This window comes from Lonchura striata, chromosome 18, assembly GCF_046129695.1.
Source record: "Lonchura striata isolate bLonStr1 chromosome 18, bLonStr1.mat, whole genome shotgun sequence".
Taxonomy (NCBI): Eukaryota; Metazoa; Chordata; class Aves; order Passeriformes; family Estrildidae; genus Lonchura; species Lonchura striata.
Window position 1 is genome coordinate 3041357 of NC_134620.1, and position 15955 is coordinate 3057311.

The 15955-nt window shown below is 67.8% G+C and overlaps 1 protein-coding gene across 1 annotated transcript; it reads right to left on the reverse strand.

Moving 5' to 3' along the window:
* Nucleotides 1-989: 989 nt before the first annotated feature.
* Nucleotides 990-12132, reverse strand: EMID1 (EMI domain containing 1). The gene is given in 22 exon segments (XM_077787291.1): nt 990-1271; nt 1274-1333; nt 1335-1465; nt 1468-1500; nt 1503-1575; nt 1578-1714; nt 2371-2415; nt 3029-3114; nt 4029-4188; nt 4440-4515; nt 4595-4639; nt 5504-5557; nt 5641-5693; nt 5780-5866; nt 6622-6759; nt 6937-7035; nt 7280-7406; nt 7522-7583; nt 7673-7759; nt 9640-9743; nt 9820-9933; nt 11987-12132. Coding segments are annotated over 22 exon segments (2199 nt in total).
* Between the last annotated feature and the right edge of the window lie 3823 nt (nt 12133-15955).

The window sequence follows — 15955 nt, forward strand, 5'->3', positions numbered from 1 at the left end:
CTCATGGATCCCATCCCACCCCATGGATCCCATGGATCCCATCCCCTAGATCCTATCCCATCCCATTCCATCCCATCCCAATCCATCCCATCCCATAGGTCTCACCCCATGGATCTCATAGATCATATCCCATCCCATCCCATTCCATCCCATTGATCCCATCCCATAGATCCTATCCCATCCCATGGATCCCATCCCATGGATCCCATCCCATCCCATCCCATCCCATTCCATCCCATGGGTCACATCTTATCCCAGGAATCCCATCCCATCCCATAGATCCCATCCCACAGATCCCATCCCATGGATCCCATCCCATCCCATCCCAAGGATCCCATCCCGTCCCATCCCATGGATCCCATCCCACCCCATGGATCCCATGGATCCCATCCCATAGATCCTATCCCATCCCATCCCATCCCATCCCATCCCATCCCATCCCATCCCATCCCATCCCATCCCATCCCATCCCATCCCATCCCATCCCATCCCATCCCATAGGTCCCACCTCATGGGTCCCATAGATCCTATCCCATAGATGCTATCCCATGGATCCCATCCCATAGATCCCATCCCATCCCACCCCACAGGTGCCCGGGTCACCCCGGCGCACCAAGCGACCCCACAGGACAGGGATTTGGGGACATTTAATGACCTGGCGGGTCCCCAAGCAGCGAAGCGCGCAGCACGGCGGGCTCCCCGCCCGGGGGGTGCCCACCGCCAGCCCCCCAATCCCCTCCCCTGGGCTGGGGTGCCCGGGGAGGTGGGATGAGACAGAGCCCACCCCCCCGGAGCTGCGCCTTGCCCGGGGGACAGAAATGGCCTTGGGGACAGCCCTGGCCCTCCCGGGGACTCAAGCAGCGGCGATGGGGGCGAAGCGTGGTGGGGGGACGGTGCCGTGCCACCAGTAGCACCAAGAGGGGGGACGGGGCTGAGCCCGTCCTGCTCCCCAGGGTGGCACGGCGGGGGTGGCCCGGGTGACGCCCCTGTCACGGCTCCGGGGGGGCGCGGCGGGCGGCGGTGACGATGCGGTAGGGGGGGTGGCCGCTGCCACGCTTGCCGTGGGGCACCCCGGGGGTGGCTGTGCTGGGGACACCGCTGCCCGAGCCGGGCTCTGGCTCTGTGGGAGGAGAGGAAAAAAGGGGTGTCAGGGGTGGGGTGTCACCCCCCCAGCTCTGTAATCCCCCAAATCGGCGCCGGGGGCTGTGCTGTGGGTGTTGTGCCCCGCAGAAATGGGGGTCACTGCCCCACTGTGGCTCTGAGTGTCCCCAAGCCCTGGGGACACCCACCCGAGGACCCCCCAGCTGGCACCCCTGCCTGGCACCCCCGGTTGGAGCCCTGGGAAAGCACAGCTGGAATGGGGAGGGGGCGGGGGGGTGAGGGTGGGGGGCACCCTGGCACGGGGGGGTTGGCACTGGGGGATCCCTTGGGACAACGGGAGCGCTGGGAGCTGCTTCGGTCCGAGGGGTCCCCGTGGGCTCCGGTGAGCCTGGGGGGTCCGTGTGCCTCCCTTAGCTTGAGGGGGTCTCCAGGGTCTCCCTTCTCCCAGGATTTCCTGGAGCCCTGGGGAGCTCCAGGGTTCCTCTTGGCTCAAGAGAGGCTCTGTGGTCTCCCATGGTTCCAGAGGGGCTCTGGAGCTTCCCTTGGCCTTGAGGGACCTCCATGGGTCCCCTTGATCCAAGAGGGGTCTCCATGGTCTCCTTTGGAGTGAGAGTCTCTCCATGGGCTTCTTGGAACCCTAAAGAACTCCAGGGTTCCTCTTGGTCCAAGAGGAGTCTCCATGGTCTCCTTTGGAGTGAGAGTCTCTCCATGGGCTCCTGGAACCCTAAAGAGCTCCAGGGTTCCTAGTAGTACAAGGGTCTCCATGGGCTCCCTTGGGGTAAGAGAGTCTCTCCATGGGCTCCCTGGAACTCTAAAGAGCTCCAGGGTTCCTCTTGGTCCAAGAGGGGTCTCCATGAGCTCCCTTGGGGTGAGAGGGTCTCTCCATGGTCTCCCTTAAACCGTGGCAGGCTCCAGTTTCCTTTGGCCCACAAGGATCTCCATGGTCACCTCTCAATCCAAGAGATCTTCATGGTCACCTCTCAATCCAAGAGTATTTCCATGTTTGCCTCTCTCAATCCAAGAGGATCTCCATGGCTGCCCTTCTCAATCCAGGAGGATCTCCATGGTCACCTCTCAATCCAACAGATCTCCATGGTCACCTCTCAATCCAAACAGATCTCCAAGGTTGCATGGCTAAATCCAAGAGGTCTCCATGGTTGCCTCACTCAAGCCAAGAGGATCTCCGTGGTCACCTCTCAATCCAAGAGGATGTCCATGGTCACCTCTCAGTCCAGGAGGATCTCCATGATTGCATAGCTAAATCCAAGAGATCTCCATGGTCACCTCTCAATCCAAGAGGATCTCCATGATCACCTCTCAATCCAAGAGGATCTCCATGGTTGCATGGCTAAATCCAAGTGATCTCCATGGTTGCCTCTCTCAATCCAAGAGATTTCCATGGTTGCCCTTCTCAATCCTGGAGAATCTCCATGGTTGCCCTTCTCAATCCAAGAGATCTCCATAGTCACCTCTTAATCCAAACAGATCTCCATGTTCACCTCTCAGTCCAAGAGGATCTCCATTGTTGCCTCTCTCAATCCAAGAGCTCTCCATGGTCACCTCTCAATCCAAGAGATCTCCATGGCTGCATGGCTAAATCCAAGAGATCTCCATGGTTGCATGGCTAAATCCAAGAGATCTCCATGGTTGCCCTTCTCAATCCATGAGATCTCCATGGTTGCCCTTCTCAATCCTGGAGGATCTCCATGGTTGCCCCTCTCAATCCTGGAGGATCTCCATGGTTTCATGGCTAAATCCAAGAGATCTCCATGGCTGCCCCTCTCAGTCCAAGCAGGTCTCCGAGCTCTCCCGTGGCCCCGGAGCTCTCGGTGCCCCGTTGTGGTGGCTCCAGCCCCCCGTGCTCCATGCCCGCTCCCGGGGTGCCGCGGCGCTCCGGGCTGATGCGGGGCGGGGCGGGGGTGGTTACCTGGCCAGATGATGGCTTCCAGCAAGGTGACCCTTCTAGCCAGGACCTCCAGCCGGGCCTGCTGCTGCAGGAGGGTTTGGAAGCTACTGGCCTGGGGGAGAGGGAGAGAGCAGAGCAGAGCAGAGCGCGTTGGCCCCGCGGCGGGCTGGGGACACGGGCTGGGGACACGGCACGGCAGGGGTGGCACAGCATGGCGGGGGGGCACGGCAGGGGTGCAGCCCCAGCGGGATGGGGGTGCTGGGGCACGAGGAGGGGGTGCCAGGTCTCCTAGGAGGGTCTTCCCACTCTCAGAAGGGTGCTGGGGGCTCCCCCATCCCCGCGGATCCATGGCGACAAGGGGGGGGGCCCTTGTGCTGGCTTGATGTCCCTGGCAGTGCCCTGATGGGGACACTGATGTCCCTGACTTGGGGGTGCTCCCTCTGCCATCCCCCGGCACGCTGAGCCCCCCGACATTTGGGGGGACACATTCACAACCTGTCCAGGGGGACACTGATGTCCCCAGCTGGGGGTGCTCCCTCTGCCACCCCCAGCACACTGAGCTCTCCAAAACGTGGGGGGACATGTCCCCAACCTTCTCAGAGGGCCACCCACTTGTCCCCAACACTGAGACTGTCACAGGTGTCCTGCCCGAGGGGGACAGTGCCTGGGGGGGCTCTGGGGTGCCCAGCTGGGGGTGAGGGTGACCCTGGTGGCCCTTCCTTTGAGTGCTGGCCATGATGCCACCATGCAGGTGATGACATCGTGCACGGCTGATGTCACGATGGCCAAGGGCCACCGTGATGTCACGGGGGTCTGGTGACCTCCCGGCAGGGATGGGATCACCCCCTGGAGGGGCTGGACCTGTCCCCGTCCCCCCATGGCACGAGGAGGGGCTGCCGAGGGTGCCCTCCCTGCAGCTCCGTGACATCGGTGAGCCAAGGGCCACCGTGAGGTCACGGGGACCCGGTGATCTGCTGGCCGGGCTGGGGGTCACCCCGGGGGTCCCCGTGCCCCTACTCACCGTAGAGCCCAATCATTGTTTCCAAGATTAAAACCCTCTCCGCTAAAATCTTCAGCGCCTCGCGGAGCTGGTGCAAACCCTCCCCCTGGGGAAGAGAGGCACGGGCTCAGCGGGGGCTGCACCCCAAATGGCCCCAGGCCACCCCCGGGGGACCCCCCGACTCACCACGACACCAGGGGAAGGAGAGTGGAACCCCGGGGGGGTCTGAGCCCGCTCTGTGCCCCAGCACCCAGTTCAGGTGACATTGGCACTGGGTGACATTGGCCAGGGACCCCCGGAGCCACCCTTGGGGTGCTGGGGACACCCAGGACGTCACTGGGGACTCAGAGACAAGCTGTGGGGCAGTGGAAACAAGTGGGGACCCTGAGGACATCACTGGGGTCCCAATCGCGTGTCGGGGTCCTCCCGTGCCCACGCCCTGCGTGTCCCCAGTGCCACTCACCCAAGTGCCCCTCTCGCCCGGCTCGCCCCGGGGGCCCGGCTCGCCCTGAAACACAGAGAGGAGAGGGCCTGGCAGGGGGGGCACGGGGGGCTGCGCCCGGGGGGACCCCGACCCCCGCACGTACCTGTGCCCCGTCCTGCCCGCGGCTGCCCGGCTGGCCCTGGGGACCCTGCGGGGGACAGAGCCATCAGCTCCGGGGCACGGCCACACCGCCCCGAGGGGGACGCTGGCAGAGCCCGCGGCTGGGACCCCGCACCGGACCCCCCAACCGCCCCACTGCTGCTCACCAAACCCCACAACCCCTCCGTGACCCCACACCAAACCCCACAACCCCTCCGTGACCCCGCACCGGACCCCCCAACCCCCCCACTGCTGCTCACCAAACCCCACAACCCCTCCATGACCCCACACCAAACCCCACAACCCCTCCATGACCCCACACCAAACCCCACAACCCCTCCGTGACCCCACACCAAACCCCACAACCCCTCCATGACCCTGCACCAAACCCCCCCAACCGCTCCATGACCCCGCACCAGACCCCCCAACTCTCCCATGACCCCACACCGGACCCTCCAACCCCCCCCATTACCCCCCAACCCCCCCAACCCCCAAACCCACCCATGGTCTTGAACCCCCAAAATCTCCTCACGACCACTCACTAAATCCCCCCATCTCAGCCCCAAACCCAGTCCCAGCCCCCCACATCTCCCCCCAGCCCCGAACCCCAAACCCCAGACACCCCCACGGCCCCCAGCCCCGATCGGGGGTGGCTTTGGACGGGGGGTGGCACAATGCTGGGGACACTGCCCACATCCACCCCCCGCGGGTGCCACCCCGCCTGTCCCCGCAGAGGGACCCTGGGGACAGCGGCGTGGGGCCACCCAGCAGGACTGGGGTGTCTGGAGCAGAGGTGGCCCCCAAACCACTCCCCGGACACGGCCACCACAGGGATGGCCCTGGGGACCCTGCGGGGGACACAGAGCAGGGCCAGCCCCCCAGCCGGTGTCACAGCGGGGCTGGGGACACTCACCCTGTCCCCCTTGTCGCCGCGGGGCCCGGCAGCTCCGGGCGCTCCTGCCCTGCCCTGTGCCGGGACAAGGTGGGGACATCAGCCCTGGGGGGACACGGGGGCTCAGCCCTGCCCGTGCCCCCCAGCCCAGCACTTACATCGGCTCCTGGGGGCCCGGGGGGACCGACGGGACCTGGGGGGCCGGGGGGACCTGCAAGGACAGGGGACACAGCTCAGCCCCGCACTGGGGCACCCGAAAGCGTCGGGGGGTGACAGAAGAGCGGGGGACACCCTCACCCATTGGCCCCACAGGTCCGGGGGGTCCCATGGGACCCACGATGCTCCTGGTGGCTTCGGTGAAGGTGTTGGAGAGGACCGGGTCCCCTGGGGGGAATGGAGGGGGTGTTTGGGGCAGGGCCCCCGTGTGCCCGCAGTCCCCTCCCCTGCCCCCCCCGGGTCTCGTCCCTGTCACCCCAATGATGGCAGGAGGTCCCCAGCTCTTCCCAGCACCCCGCACCTCATTGCTGGGACCCCAGTGTTGGCAGGGGGTGCCCTGCAGTGCCCGGTGCCCCCCACCTCATGCCTGGAATCCTGGTGGTGTCAGGGGTTCCCGGCTGTGCCCAGTGCCCCCCACTTCATCTCTGAACCCCAACGATGGCAGAGGGGACCCCAGTACCCCACATCTCATCCTGGGACCCCAATGATGGCAGGGGGGGACCCCAGTGCTGCTCAGTGCCCCCCACTTCATCTCTGAACCCCAATCATGGCCTGAGGGTCCCCAGTACCCCACATCTCATCCTGGGACCCAAATCATGGCCTTGGGGGTCCCCAGTGCTGCCCACTGCCCCACAGTTCATCCTGGGACCCCAATGATTGCAGGGGGGGTCCCCAGTGCTGCCCAGTGCCCCACATCTCATCCTGGGACCCCAATGATGGCTGGGGGGGACCCCAGTGTCTCACACTTCATCTCTGAACCCCAACGATGGCCTGGGGGTCCCCAGCACCCCACAGCTCATCCTGGGACCCCAGGGACAAGCAGGAGCTCCCCACACCCCCAGCCCAGGTGAGGCTCAGACCCCCCAGCCCAGTCCCGTCCTTGGGGTCACACCGGGAGGGGACCCCAGCCCACCCCCCCTTACGGGGCTCGGCCAGTCGGGGAATCGCTGGCCCCACAGGGGCAGGGGGGCCCGGGGGGCCGGGGGGCCCGGGGGACCCCTTCTCCCCGGGGAGCCCCCTGGCTCCATCCCGGCCGGGTGGTCCTGGGGGGCCGGGGGGACCTGCGGGGAGGAAGAGGAGGGTGAAGATTGGGGCCGTGCAGGGCTGGAGCCCTTCCGAGCCCCCAAACTGCTGCAGGGACCCCCCCCCCCCCCCCCCCCAATCTGCCCACCAGGAAAGGGGGGGCTCGGCTGGGCCAGGCACCAGGCTGGGGTCCCCCCACACTGTCCCCCCCTTACCTGGTGGTCCCACTGGACCCTTCACTCCTGGAATTCCCGAGGGTCCCGGTCCTCCCGCGTCGCCCTTGGGGCCGGGGGGTCCCCTCCAGCCGGGTGTCCCTGCGGCACAGCAGCACCCTGAGGGGGGACCCCGGGGACAGCCCCTCGGGTGTGCCCCCCGCCCGCACCCCGTCCCCACCGCCTCCCCAGGGCTGGCCTGTCCCCGCGGGTGGCAGCTGGGTGGCTTTTCCCCCAAAGTGAGGGGTCCTGCCCCCCCAAATATTGACACCCAGGTGCGTTCCCTGCCCTGCGGGTGCTGCCAGCTGTCATTGTCACCGTCACTGTCACTGTCACCCTGCCTTACCGTCATCCCCGGGGCTCCCGCGGGCGGCCGGGGACCCCCAGAGCTGCCCGGCCTCGGGCCCCCTGCCCGGGCTGCCGCCTTTGGGTGCTGCTGGCATGGGGAGCTCGGCCACCGCCAGCCGGGCCACCTGCCAAGGGCACAGAGGGGTGGGTGACAGCAGGGGACACAAGGTGAACCCCCAGGGCTCGTGTGCCCCTCGGGGGGTGCAGGGGGAGGTGGCCGGACCCCAGACTGGGACTTGCCTGTGCCTCGAGGGTGGCGAGCCGGGCTGTCAGCTCCCCAACACGGCTGCAGTTCAGGCACCCTGCGGGGGGAAATTGGGGGGCACAGGCGCTGGGGTGGGGGGCAGCAGGCCCTCTGTGCCCACCGCAGCGGGTCTGGGGAGGGACCCACCTGAGAAGGCCGTGGGGTGCAGGGGGGGCCGGCGGGGGGCGGCGCTGGGGCGGCCGGGGTCCCGCAGGGTGAGGGGGGGGTGAGCCTCTGCCGAGGAAAGGGGGGTCAGCGCGGGGGGACCCCCCCGTGGGGCACCGCCTCCGGTGGGAGACCCTCCTGCTGTACTTCCCTCCAGCACACTGCGGGGTACAGGGCCCCGTCCTGCCTCTGGGTGAGTCTCAGACCCCAAATCCCACCCATAACCCTGAGTCAGGATCCCCCAAACCCACCCATGGTCTTGAGCCAGACCCCCAAAACCCTCCATGACCACACGCCAGGTGTCCCCAACCCACAACCCCCAAACCCACCCAACAGTCCTTAAGCAGACCCCCCAAATCCCCTCATGATCACCCCCCCAATTTCAGCCCAAACCCAGCCCCCTCAGCCCCGAACCCCCCCCCCCAAACACCCCCAGGGCCCCCAGCCCCATTCCGGGGGTGGCTTTGGAGGGGGCAGGGGGCACAATCCACATCCACCCTCCGCGGGTGGGGTCCCAGTCCCCTGTCCCCACCGAGAGATGCTGGGGACATCAGCCAGGGGCCACCCAGCGCGGCAGGACAGGGGTGTGTGGAGCAGAGGTGGCCCCCGAGCCCCCCCACGCTGTCACCCCCGCCCCCCCGGCACGGCCACCGCCGTGCTGCAGGGGACAGCCCTAAGTGGGGCCAGATGTGGGGCAGGCGGCCAAGCACGCCGGGAGGAGGAGGAGGAGGAGGAGGAGAAAGGGGAGGAGGAAGAACCCCCCGCCTCCCCCAGCTCTGCTCCCACCCAGCTGCCTCCGGACCCCCCCCACCGTGTCACCCGCTGCCCTGCAGACCCTCGGTGCCACCCCAGGGTGTCCCCACCCCTGGGTGCCACCCTCTGGGAGCCGCACTGGGACCCGCAGTGGGGTCCTGGGGGAGAGGGAGGAGGAGGATGTGGTGACAATGGGGACAAAGACCCCCCTGTCAGAGCTGGCAGCGCCCGTCCCCCGCCATGGCACAGCCTCGCCCCATTCATTCGCTGCCCACCCGCCCCCGGCCACTCGTGCCGGGGGGGCTGCAGCCCCTCGTGGGCACTGCCACGCTGAGGAGTGTCCGTCTGTCCATCCACCCACGCCCCATCCATCCGTTTGCTCAGTTCCCCCCAGGCACATCCCGTTGCCCACCCACTCCTGTCCCCCTGGTCGACCACCCATCGCCCCAGCCAGGGATCTCTCCCCATCCATCCACGCACAGGACACTCCCCCACCCACCCGGGAGCTCTGTCCAGCCACCTGTCCACTCATCCCTCCATCCATGGGCACAGCCAGCCTTTCCTACACGGGGACATCCACACACGTGCCCACCCATGGGAGAATCCTGTCCATCCATCATCCATCCATCATCCATCATCCATCCATCCATCATCCATCCATCCATCATCCATCCATCATCCATCCATCATCCATCCATCCATCCATCCATCCATCCATCCATCCATCCATCCATCATCCATCCATCATCCATCCATCCATCCATCCATCCATCCATCCATCCATCCATCATCCATCAATCATCCATCCATCCATCATCCATCCATCATCCATCCATCCATCCATCCATCATCCATCCATCCATCATCCATCCATCCATCATCCATCATCCATCAATCATCCATCCATCCATCCATCCATCCATCCATCCATCCATCCATCCATCCATCCATCATCCATCCATCCATCCATCATCCATCCATCATCCATCCATCCATCCATCATCCATCCATCCATCCATCCATCCATCCATCCATCCATCATCCATCCATCATCCATCCATCCATCCATCCATTCATCCCACCCACCCACAGGTCCTTCTCCTCACCCACCCCCACCCATGCCACTGCAGGCCGTGTCCCAGCACCCCTGGGTGCCCCATCCCCGCCCTGCCCAGCCCCATCCGCGCTGTTCCCACCTTCCTGGCAGTGGCTGCCGGCGTGCCCGGGGCAGCAGCGCCATTCCAGCGCCGTCACTGTCCTGTAGGCCACCCTGTAGAGGGGCCGCAGCACGGCGCGGTAGCTGTGGCACAGAGGGGTGGCACTCACACCCGTCCTGGGGACGTCCCCCTGTCCCTGCTCCCAGGGGACCCCCTCACCTGCCCCCGCTGCAGGCCAGGGGCCAGCGGCAGCCCTGGAAGACCCTCCGGAGGAACGTCCCGTTCTGGACGTGGCACGACACCGTCCGTGTCACCGTGTAGGAGCACCAGTTGCTGCAAGGGGAACCAGCGATGTCACCAGCCCTCGCGCAGGGACACCCTGGGCGTGCTGCCACCCTGCGAGACGCCCGTCCCCGCTTTTTGGGGTGCCCGTGGGGAGCCCTGCTGTGGCACGGGGGCCGCATGTTCCTGCTGCATTCCCGGCAGCGCTGGCCTGGAGCTCCCCGCGCCCCCAGCCCACCCCACACAAAGGTTCCTTTCTCCTGCCCCACATGCCAGGCTCTGCCCACCCCCTCTCCGGCCACCCCAGCCTCAGTTTGCCCCTGCAGAGCGGGACACACCGGTGCCGTGACGCCGAGCGTCCCCGTCCCCGCGGTGGGAAGGACTCGCCGTACCCTCGGCAGCTCCAAACTCAGAGGCTGCACAATTTGGGTCAAAAAAATGAGCTTTTCGGGACCGCTGCAGTGCCGCAGGGAGGGAGGCGGTGGCAGCAGGGACAAGCGGGCGCCGCGGGGGGACAATTGTCTGGGAGGTGCCGGAGGCGGGGGGGACAGCGGGGTGGCACAGGGCTTTCCGGCCGGGCAGCGTCCCAGCCGGCGCCGTGCCAGGGCTGTGGAAGCGCAGAGCCCGCCGGAGCTGTGGCCACGCTGCCGCCCTGCCATGCCAAGGGGCGCCCGGGTGGCATCGTCCCCCTTGGAGGGGCACCCAGCTGCTGGCGGTGCCAGCTCCAGCTGTGGGAATGCCTGTTGGGATGGGATGGGGATGGGTCCCGGCTCGTTTCCCAAGGGGAATGCCCTCCCAGGAGCGGGGCAGGAGCTGGCAGGCTTTGGCATGTGAGCGCCCGCATGGCCCGGCGTGACCCCCGCCCACCCGGCACCGCACTGGCACCGAGGGGGTCCGGGCTCTGCTGCCAGGGCTTGTGCCCACCCGGGACAAAGCCCACACCAGGTTTGGCTCCGAATCCCGCTCCCATTCCCAAAATCAGCCGCTTGGCTTTGTGCCCCCGGCTTGGGCACGTGGGATGCCAGCGGTGCGTCAGGGAGGGATGGGGTGGGATGGGGTGGGATGGGGTGGGATGGGGTGGGGGCTCGTGGGTGCTGGGTGCTGGCCCGGGGGGACACGGCAGGGTTGTGCCAAGGCGCCGGGGGCTTCCTAGGCTTGGCCGGGAGGGGAAGGGGAAATGAGGCGGCTTCTGCCCGTCGCCTCACCGAGCCGAGCGGAACCGGGAGGTCCCGGCAATCCGGTGCCGCAGACACGGCCAGAGGCAAGGGTTTCCTGTAAACAACCCCCCCACCCCCGCCGCTGATGTGGGACAGGGACCACAGCCCCCCACAGCACCACAGAGCCCCGGGCTGGGCCACCTCCGAGGCACGGGCGGGACCCTGGGGCTGGCGACATTCACATTTTACCAACTCCAGCACTCCCAGTAGCCCCAGCACCCCCAGTATGCCCAGGGAACCCCACCGTGCCCAGCATTCCCAGTACTCCCAGCATGCCAAGGCAGCGCCACTATCCCAATATGCCCAGGCAAACCCAGCCGCTTCAGCATGTCCCTGTATGCCCAGGCAGCCCCAGGATCCCAAAATGCCCAGGCAGCCCCAGTAGCCCCAGCACCTCCCAGCACCCTGCTGAGCCTGGCAACTCTGATGCCCCAGTAAGTCCAGCTGGCCCCAGTATCCCCCAGTGCCCCCAGTATCTCCCCCACCCCAGCATCACGGCCCACGCAGCCCCTCCCTGCCGGTGCCCCCCGGTCCGTGGTGCCCCCACGCCTGGTACAGAGCCTCCCAGTGCCCACAGAACCCCGTGCCTGATGCCCCCGACACCCGATGCCCCCATGGCTGATACTTTGGACCCCTGGTAGCCACAGATCCCCGGAGCCTCCCAGGTGCCCTCATCCCGAAGCCGCCGGTGTCCCCCGTGCCCGGATCTCCCTGACGCCCCTGGTGCCAAGCACTCGGTACCCAGTGCCCGCAGCGACCGGTGCCCGGTGCCCCCCGGTACCTCCAGCCCATGGTGCCTCCCGGTACCCGGTACCCACAGCCCCCGGTGCCCCGCAGCAGGCGACGCTGCCCCGGTGCCCGCATCCCCGTGTTGGCGGTGCCGGTACCTGCGGGCGGCGGGCGGCAGCAGGGCCGGGCTCCAGGCGGCGGCGGGCAGCGGCAGCAGCAGGCAGAGGGACAGGCAGAGCCCCGGGGCTGCGGGCAGCGCTGCGGGCAGCGCCGGGCGGCGGCGGCACCCCCGGCCCCCGGCCATGCCGCTCGGCGGGGCTCGGCGCTGCCCGGCCACCGGCACCGGCACCGGCACCGAGCGGGCGGCGGGGGAGGGGAGGAGGAAGGAGGAGGGATGGAGGAGGAGAAGGAGGAGGAGGGATGGAGGAGGGACCCTCCGCCTGCCCCCCCGCCTGCTCCGCCGCCTTCCGCCCCGCCGGCACAGGGGTCCCGCCGGCGCAGGGGCGGGCTCGGGAACGGGGGCAGCTCGGGAGCGCGGGGGGCAAACCGGCCCCGGGGGGGACGCGGGGGAGTCAGGGGGGCCGGGGGACAGCGGTCCCCGTGGGAGGGATTTGGGGCACACGCGTGTGCAGGAGCCTGCGTGTGCATCCCTGTGCTTGCATCCCTGGGCGTGTGCGTGGATTTACACACGCGTGTGCGTACAAAATTCGCGTTTGTCCGTTGCTTAACACACTTTTACGCACACACAGAGAATCCACGCGTGTGCGTGTCCGTGGATTCACACACGCGTGTGTGCACCCAGGCGTGTTTGTGCCTGCGTGTGTGTGCACGGCCCGGGCGTGTGCTCATCCACCACCCACCCTCCTGTCTGTCTGTCTGCCTCTTTGTCCGTCTGTCTGTCTCCTGCTGTTCTTCCAGCTGCCTCTGCCGTGTGTGTGTGTGTGTGTGTGTGTGGTCCCCGTGTCGGGGCGTGCAAGGAGACCACGTGTGTGTGCGTGTGTGCGTGTGTGCATGTGTGTGCATGGGTGTGCGCGGGTGGTCCCTGCAGACTGTCTGTCTGTCTGTCTGTCTGTCTGGGGACACATCCCTGCAATGGCAGCACCCTGGGACCCCCCACCTTGTCCTCTGTGGGCTGTGGGTGGGGGGCTCCCCAGCGCATCCCCCACCCTGCCCCCGTCACCCGCGGTGGGCACACAGGAGGACCCAGCGTGGGACCTCCCCCAAGGGACCCATGGGTGCCCCTGGGGTCCCCCCCAGCCCTGCAGGGTGTCCTTGAGGCGGGGCCCCGCTGCTGTTTACCCTCGTGGGTGCCGCAGGAGCCGAAGGTCACCCACGCTCCTGCTCAGACTAAACACGGCTGCGGCAGCGCCCGGGGCCCTGCGTGGGGACAGGGGCTTTGCACGTGTGTGTCCCCACACCGATGTAGGGCCCAGCCTCAGCTGCACAGGGTCTTGTCCCCAAGGCCCTAAATGACACCCACCCAGCCCTGGGTTCACCCATCTGATGGCTTGAGCCTCTTCAGGGCTCCTTGCGGGGACTTCAGGTCCCTCTGCTGTGGCCCTGTCCCACCTCTGTGTTCCCATCACAGCTTCACGTCCCTTTATCAAGTCCCAGCTCTGTGCCCCTGCTCTGGCTCCATGTCCCCATGGCATGGCCCTGCCCTGGATTCGTCCCCGTGTCCCTGCCATGTCCCCAAGGCATGAGCCAGCTCTGTCCCACACTATGTCCCCACCCCAATCCGGATCCTGGTCCTGTCTCCGTGTCCCCATCCCATCTCTGTGTCCCCATCCCATCTCTGTGTCCCCATCCCATCTCCGTGTCCCCATCCATCTCCGTGTCCCCATTTGTGTGTCCCCATGTCCCCGTGTCCCTGCCCCGTGCCAGCCCAGCAGGACACCCGGGCACAGCTCACTGCCCCGGTGGCAGCGGGTGGCCCCTGCCCATGTGGGCTGGCAAGGAGCGAGGCCCCCACCGTGGGGACAGGAAGGGGGACGGGTGGGTGTCCCCATGCCCGACCTCGCTCCACCAGGACCCCCCATGTGCCCAAGGCCACCGCGGCCATCGCTGCCCGGCCCCCAGCCCAACCCAACCCAACCCTGTCCCCAAATCTGTCCTTCCATGGGCACAGCCACAGTATCAACTCTGTCCCAGATCTGTCCCTTCCTAGGCACAGCCATGGTGACAACTCCCCCATTCCCAGATCTGTCCCCAAATCTGCCCCTCCATGGGCACAACCAGAGTGACAGCTCTCCTGTCCCCAGATCTGTCCCCAAATGTCTTTCCATGAGTACAACCTCAGTATCAACTCCCCTGTCCCCAAATCTGTCCTGCCACGGGCACAGCCCTGACAGCTCCCCTGCCTCCAGGTCTGTCCCTTCATGGTCTCAGCCAGAGTGACAGCTTCAGATCTGTCCTCAGATCTGTCCCTTGGCAGGAAGAGCCACAAGCCCTTGGGCTGAAGGTGACAGATACCGGGGTGTCTTTGTGGCTCAGGGCCTCCTGAGACCTCACGTGCCTCAGTTTCCCCACAAGGCTGTGGGAAACACCTGTCCTAAGGGGGGGACAAAGTGTCACCTCGAGCAGTGTGACACACCTGGGGGACAACCCCCATGGGAACACCCAGTGGAGGCGCCTGGCCCCAGTGCAGATGCTGGGTGCCCAGTGTGTGTCCCTGGTCCCCCACGCGTGTCCCCGCCGTGGCTGTCCCTGCTCCTGGTGTGTCCCCACTGTGGGTGCCCACACCCAGAACAGGTCCCCGGTGCAGATACCCGGTCCCCTACGTGTCCCAGGGGTGTCCCCACAGTGCCCAGTGTGTGTCCCCGGTGTAGGGGCCTGGCCCCGGTGTGGCTGCCCCATCCCCGTGCGGGTTCCCGGTACAGACACCCCAACCCCGGTGCGTGTCCCCAGTGCAGACACCGGTCCCGGTGCCTGTCCCCAGTGCGGACATCGGTCCCGGTGCCTGTTCCCAGTGCAGACACCCGGTCCCGGTGCGTGTCCCCGCTGCCTGTCCCGGCTTCCCCGACCGTGACCCCGGTCCCGATGCGCGCCTCCGGTCCCGGTGCCCGCTCCCCCGTGCGTGTTCCCGATCCCGGTGCCGATGCTCGTTTTCCCGTGCGTGTTCCCGATCCCGGTGCCGATGCCCGCTCCCCCGTGCGTGCCCCCGCTCCCCGGCGCGCGTTCCCGGCGCGCGTTCCCGGCTCGGGTGCCCGCGGCCGTGCGCGCCGCCGGTGCCGGTGTCGGTGGCTGCCTGGCGCTGGCTGAGCGCTGCCGCCGCCCGGCCCCGCGCCCGCCGCCGCCGCTCCCGGAGCGGCCGCGGGTCCCGGTGCGGCCGCGGCCGCCGGAGGTAACGGGCGGGGGCCGCGGCTGGGGCGGCGGCGGCCATGGCGGGCGGGGGGGCGGCTCGGGGGGCGGCGGGACCGGGCACCGGCGGGCTGGGGGATGCCGTGCATCGCTGGGAACCGGGCACCGGGCTGGGGGGACGAGGCACCGGGGGGCCGGGGCCGCCGTGCCGCGGGGGGGACCGTCCGCCGGAGGGATGGGGGCTGCCGTGCAGCGGCGGGGACCGTGCGCCGGGGGGGCACACAACAGGCGCCCGGCGGGGAGAACCTGCCGCGCTCGGGGATACCGTGCACCGGGGGGCCGTGCACCGGCGGCCTGGGGGCTGCCGTGCAGCGCGGGGGACCGGCGGCCGGCGGGGGACCCTGCAGCGGGGGGCTGCCGTGCGGCGGGGGGGCACCGCGCACGGGGGCCAGGCCTGGCCGTTCAACCCCCCCCCCTCTCCAGGAAGAGCAGGCAGGCCCCGGTTTGGGGGGGCTGTTGGCCCGGGGGGGCTCAGGGCTGGGGTGGGGGTCCCTCCGCTCCGCGGCGCTCGGGGTCACGGCGGGCGCGGGGCGGGCGCACACGCGTGCGGGGTGCGCGGTGCGTGTGTGCACCGGCGAGCGGAGCGGGTGGCCGCGCGTGTGGCCGCGGGGGGGTTGTTGTGCTGCCCTGGCTCCCCGCGTCCGTCCGTGCGCCTCTGTCGGTGCCGCTGTCCGTCCGTGTCACCGGCCGCGCGTGTGCCAGCGCGTGTGCCCGTGTCCCTCCGTGTCGGTGTGTCTGTGTGCGCCCGGCCGTGGCTGTCCCTCTGT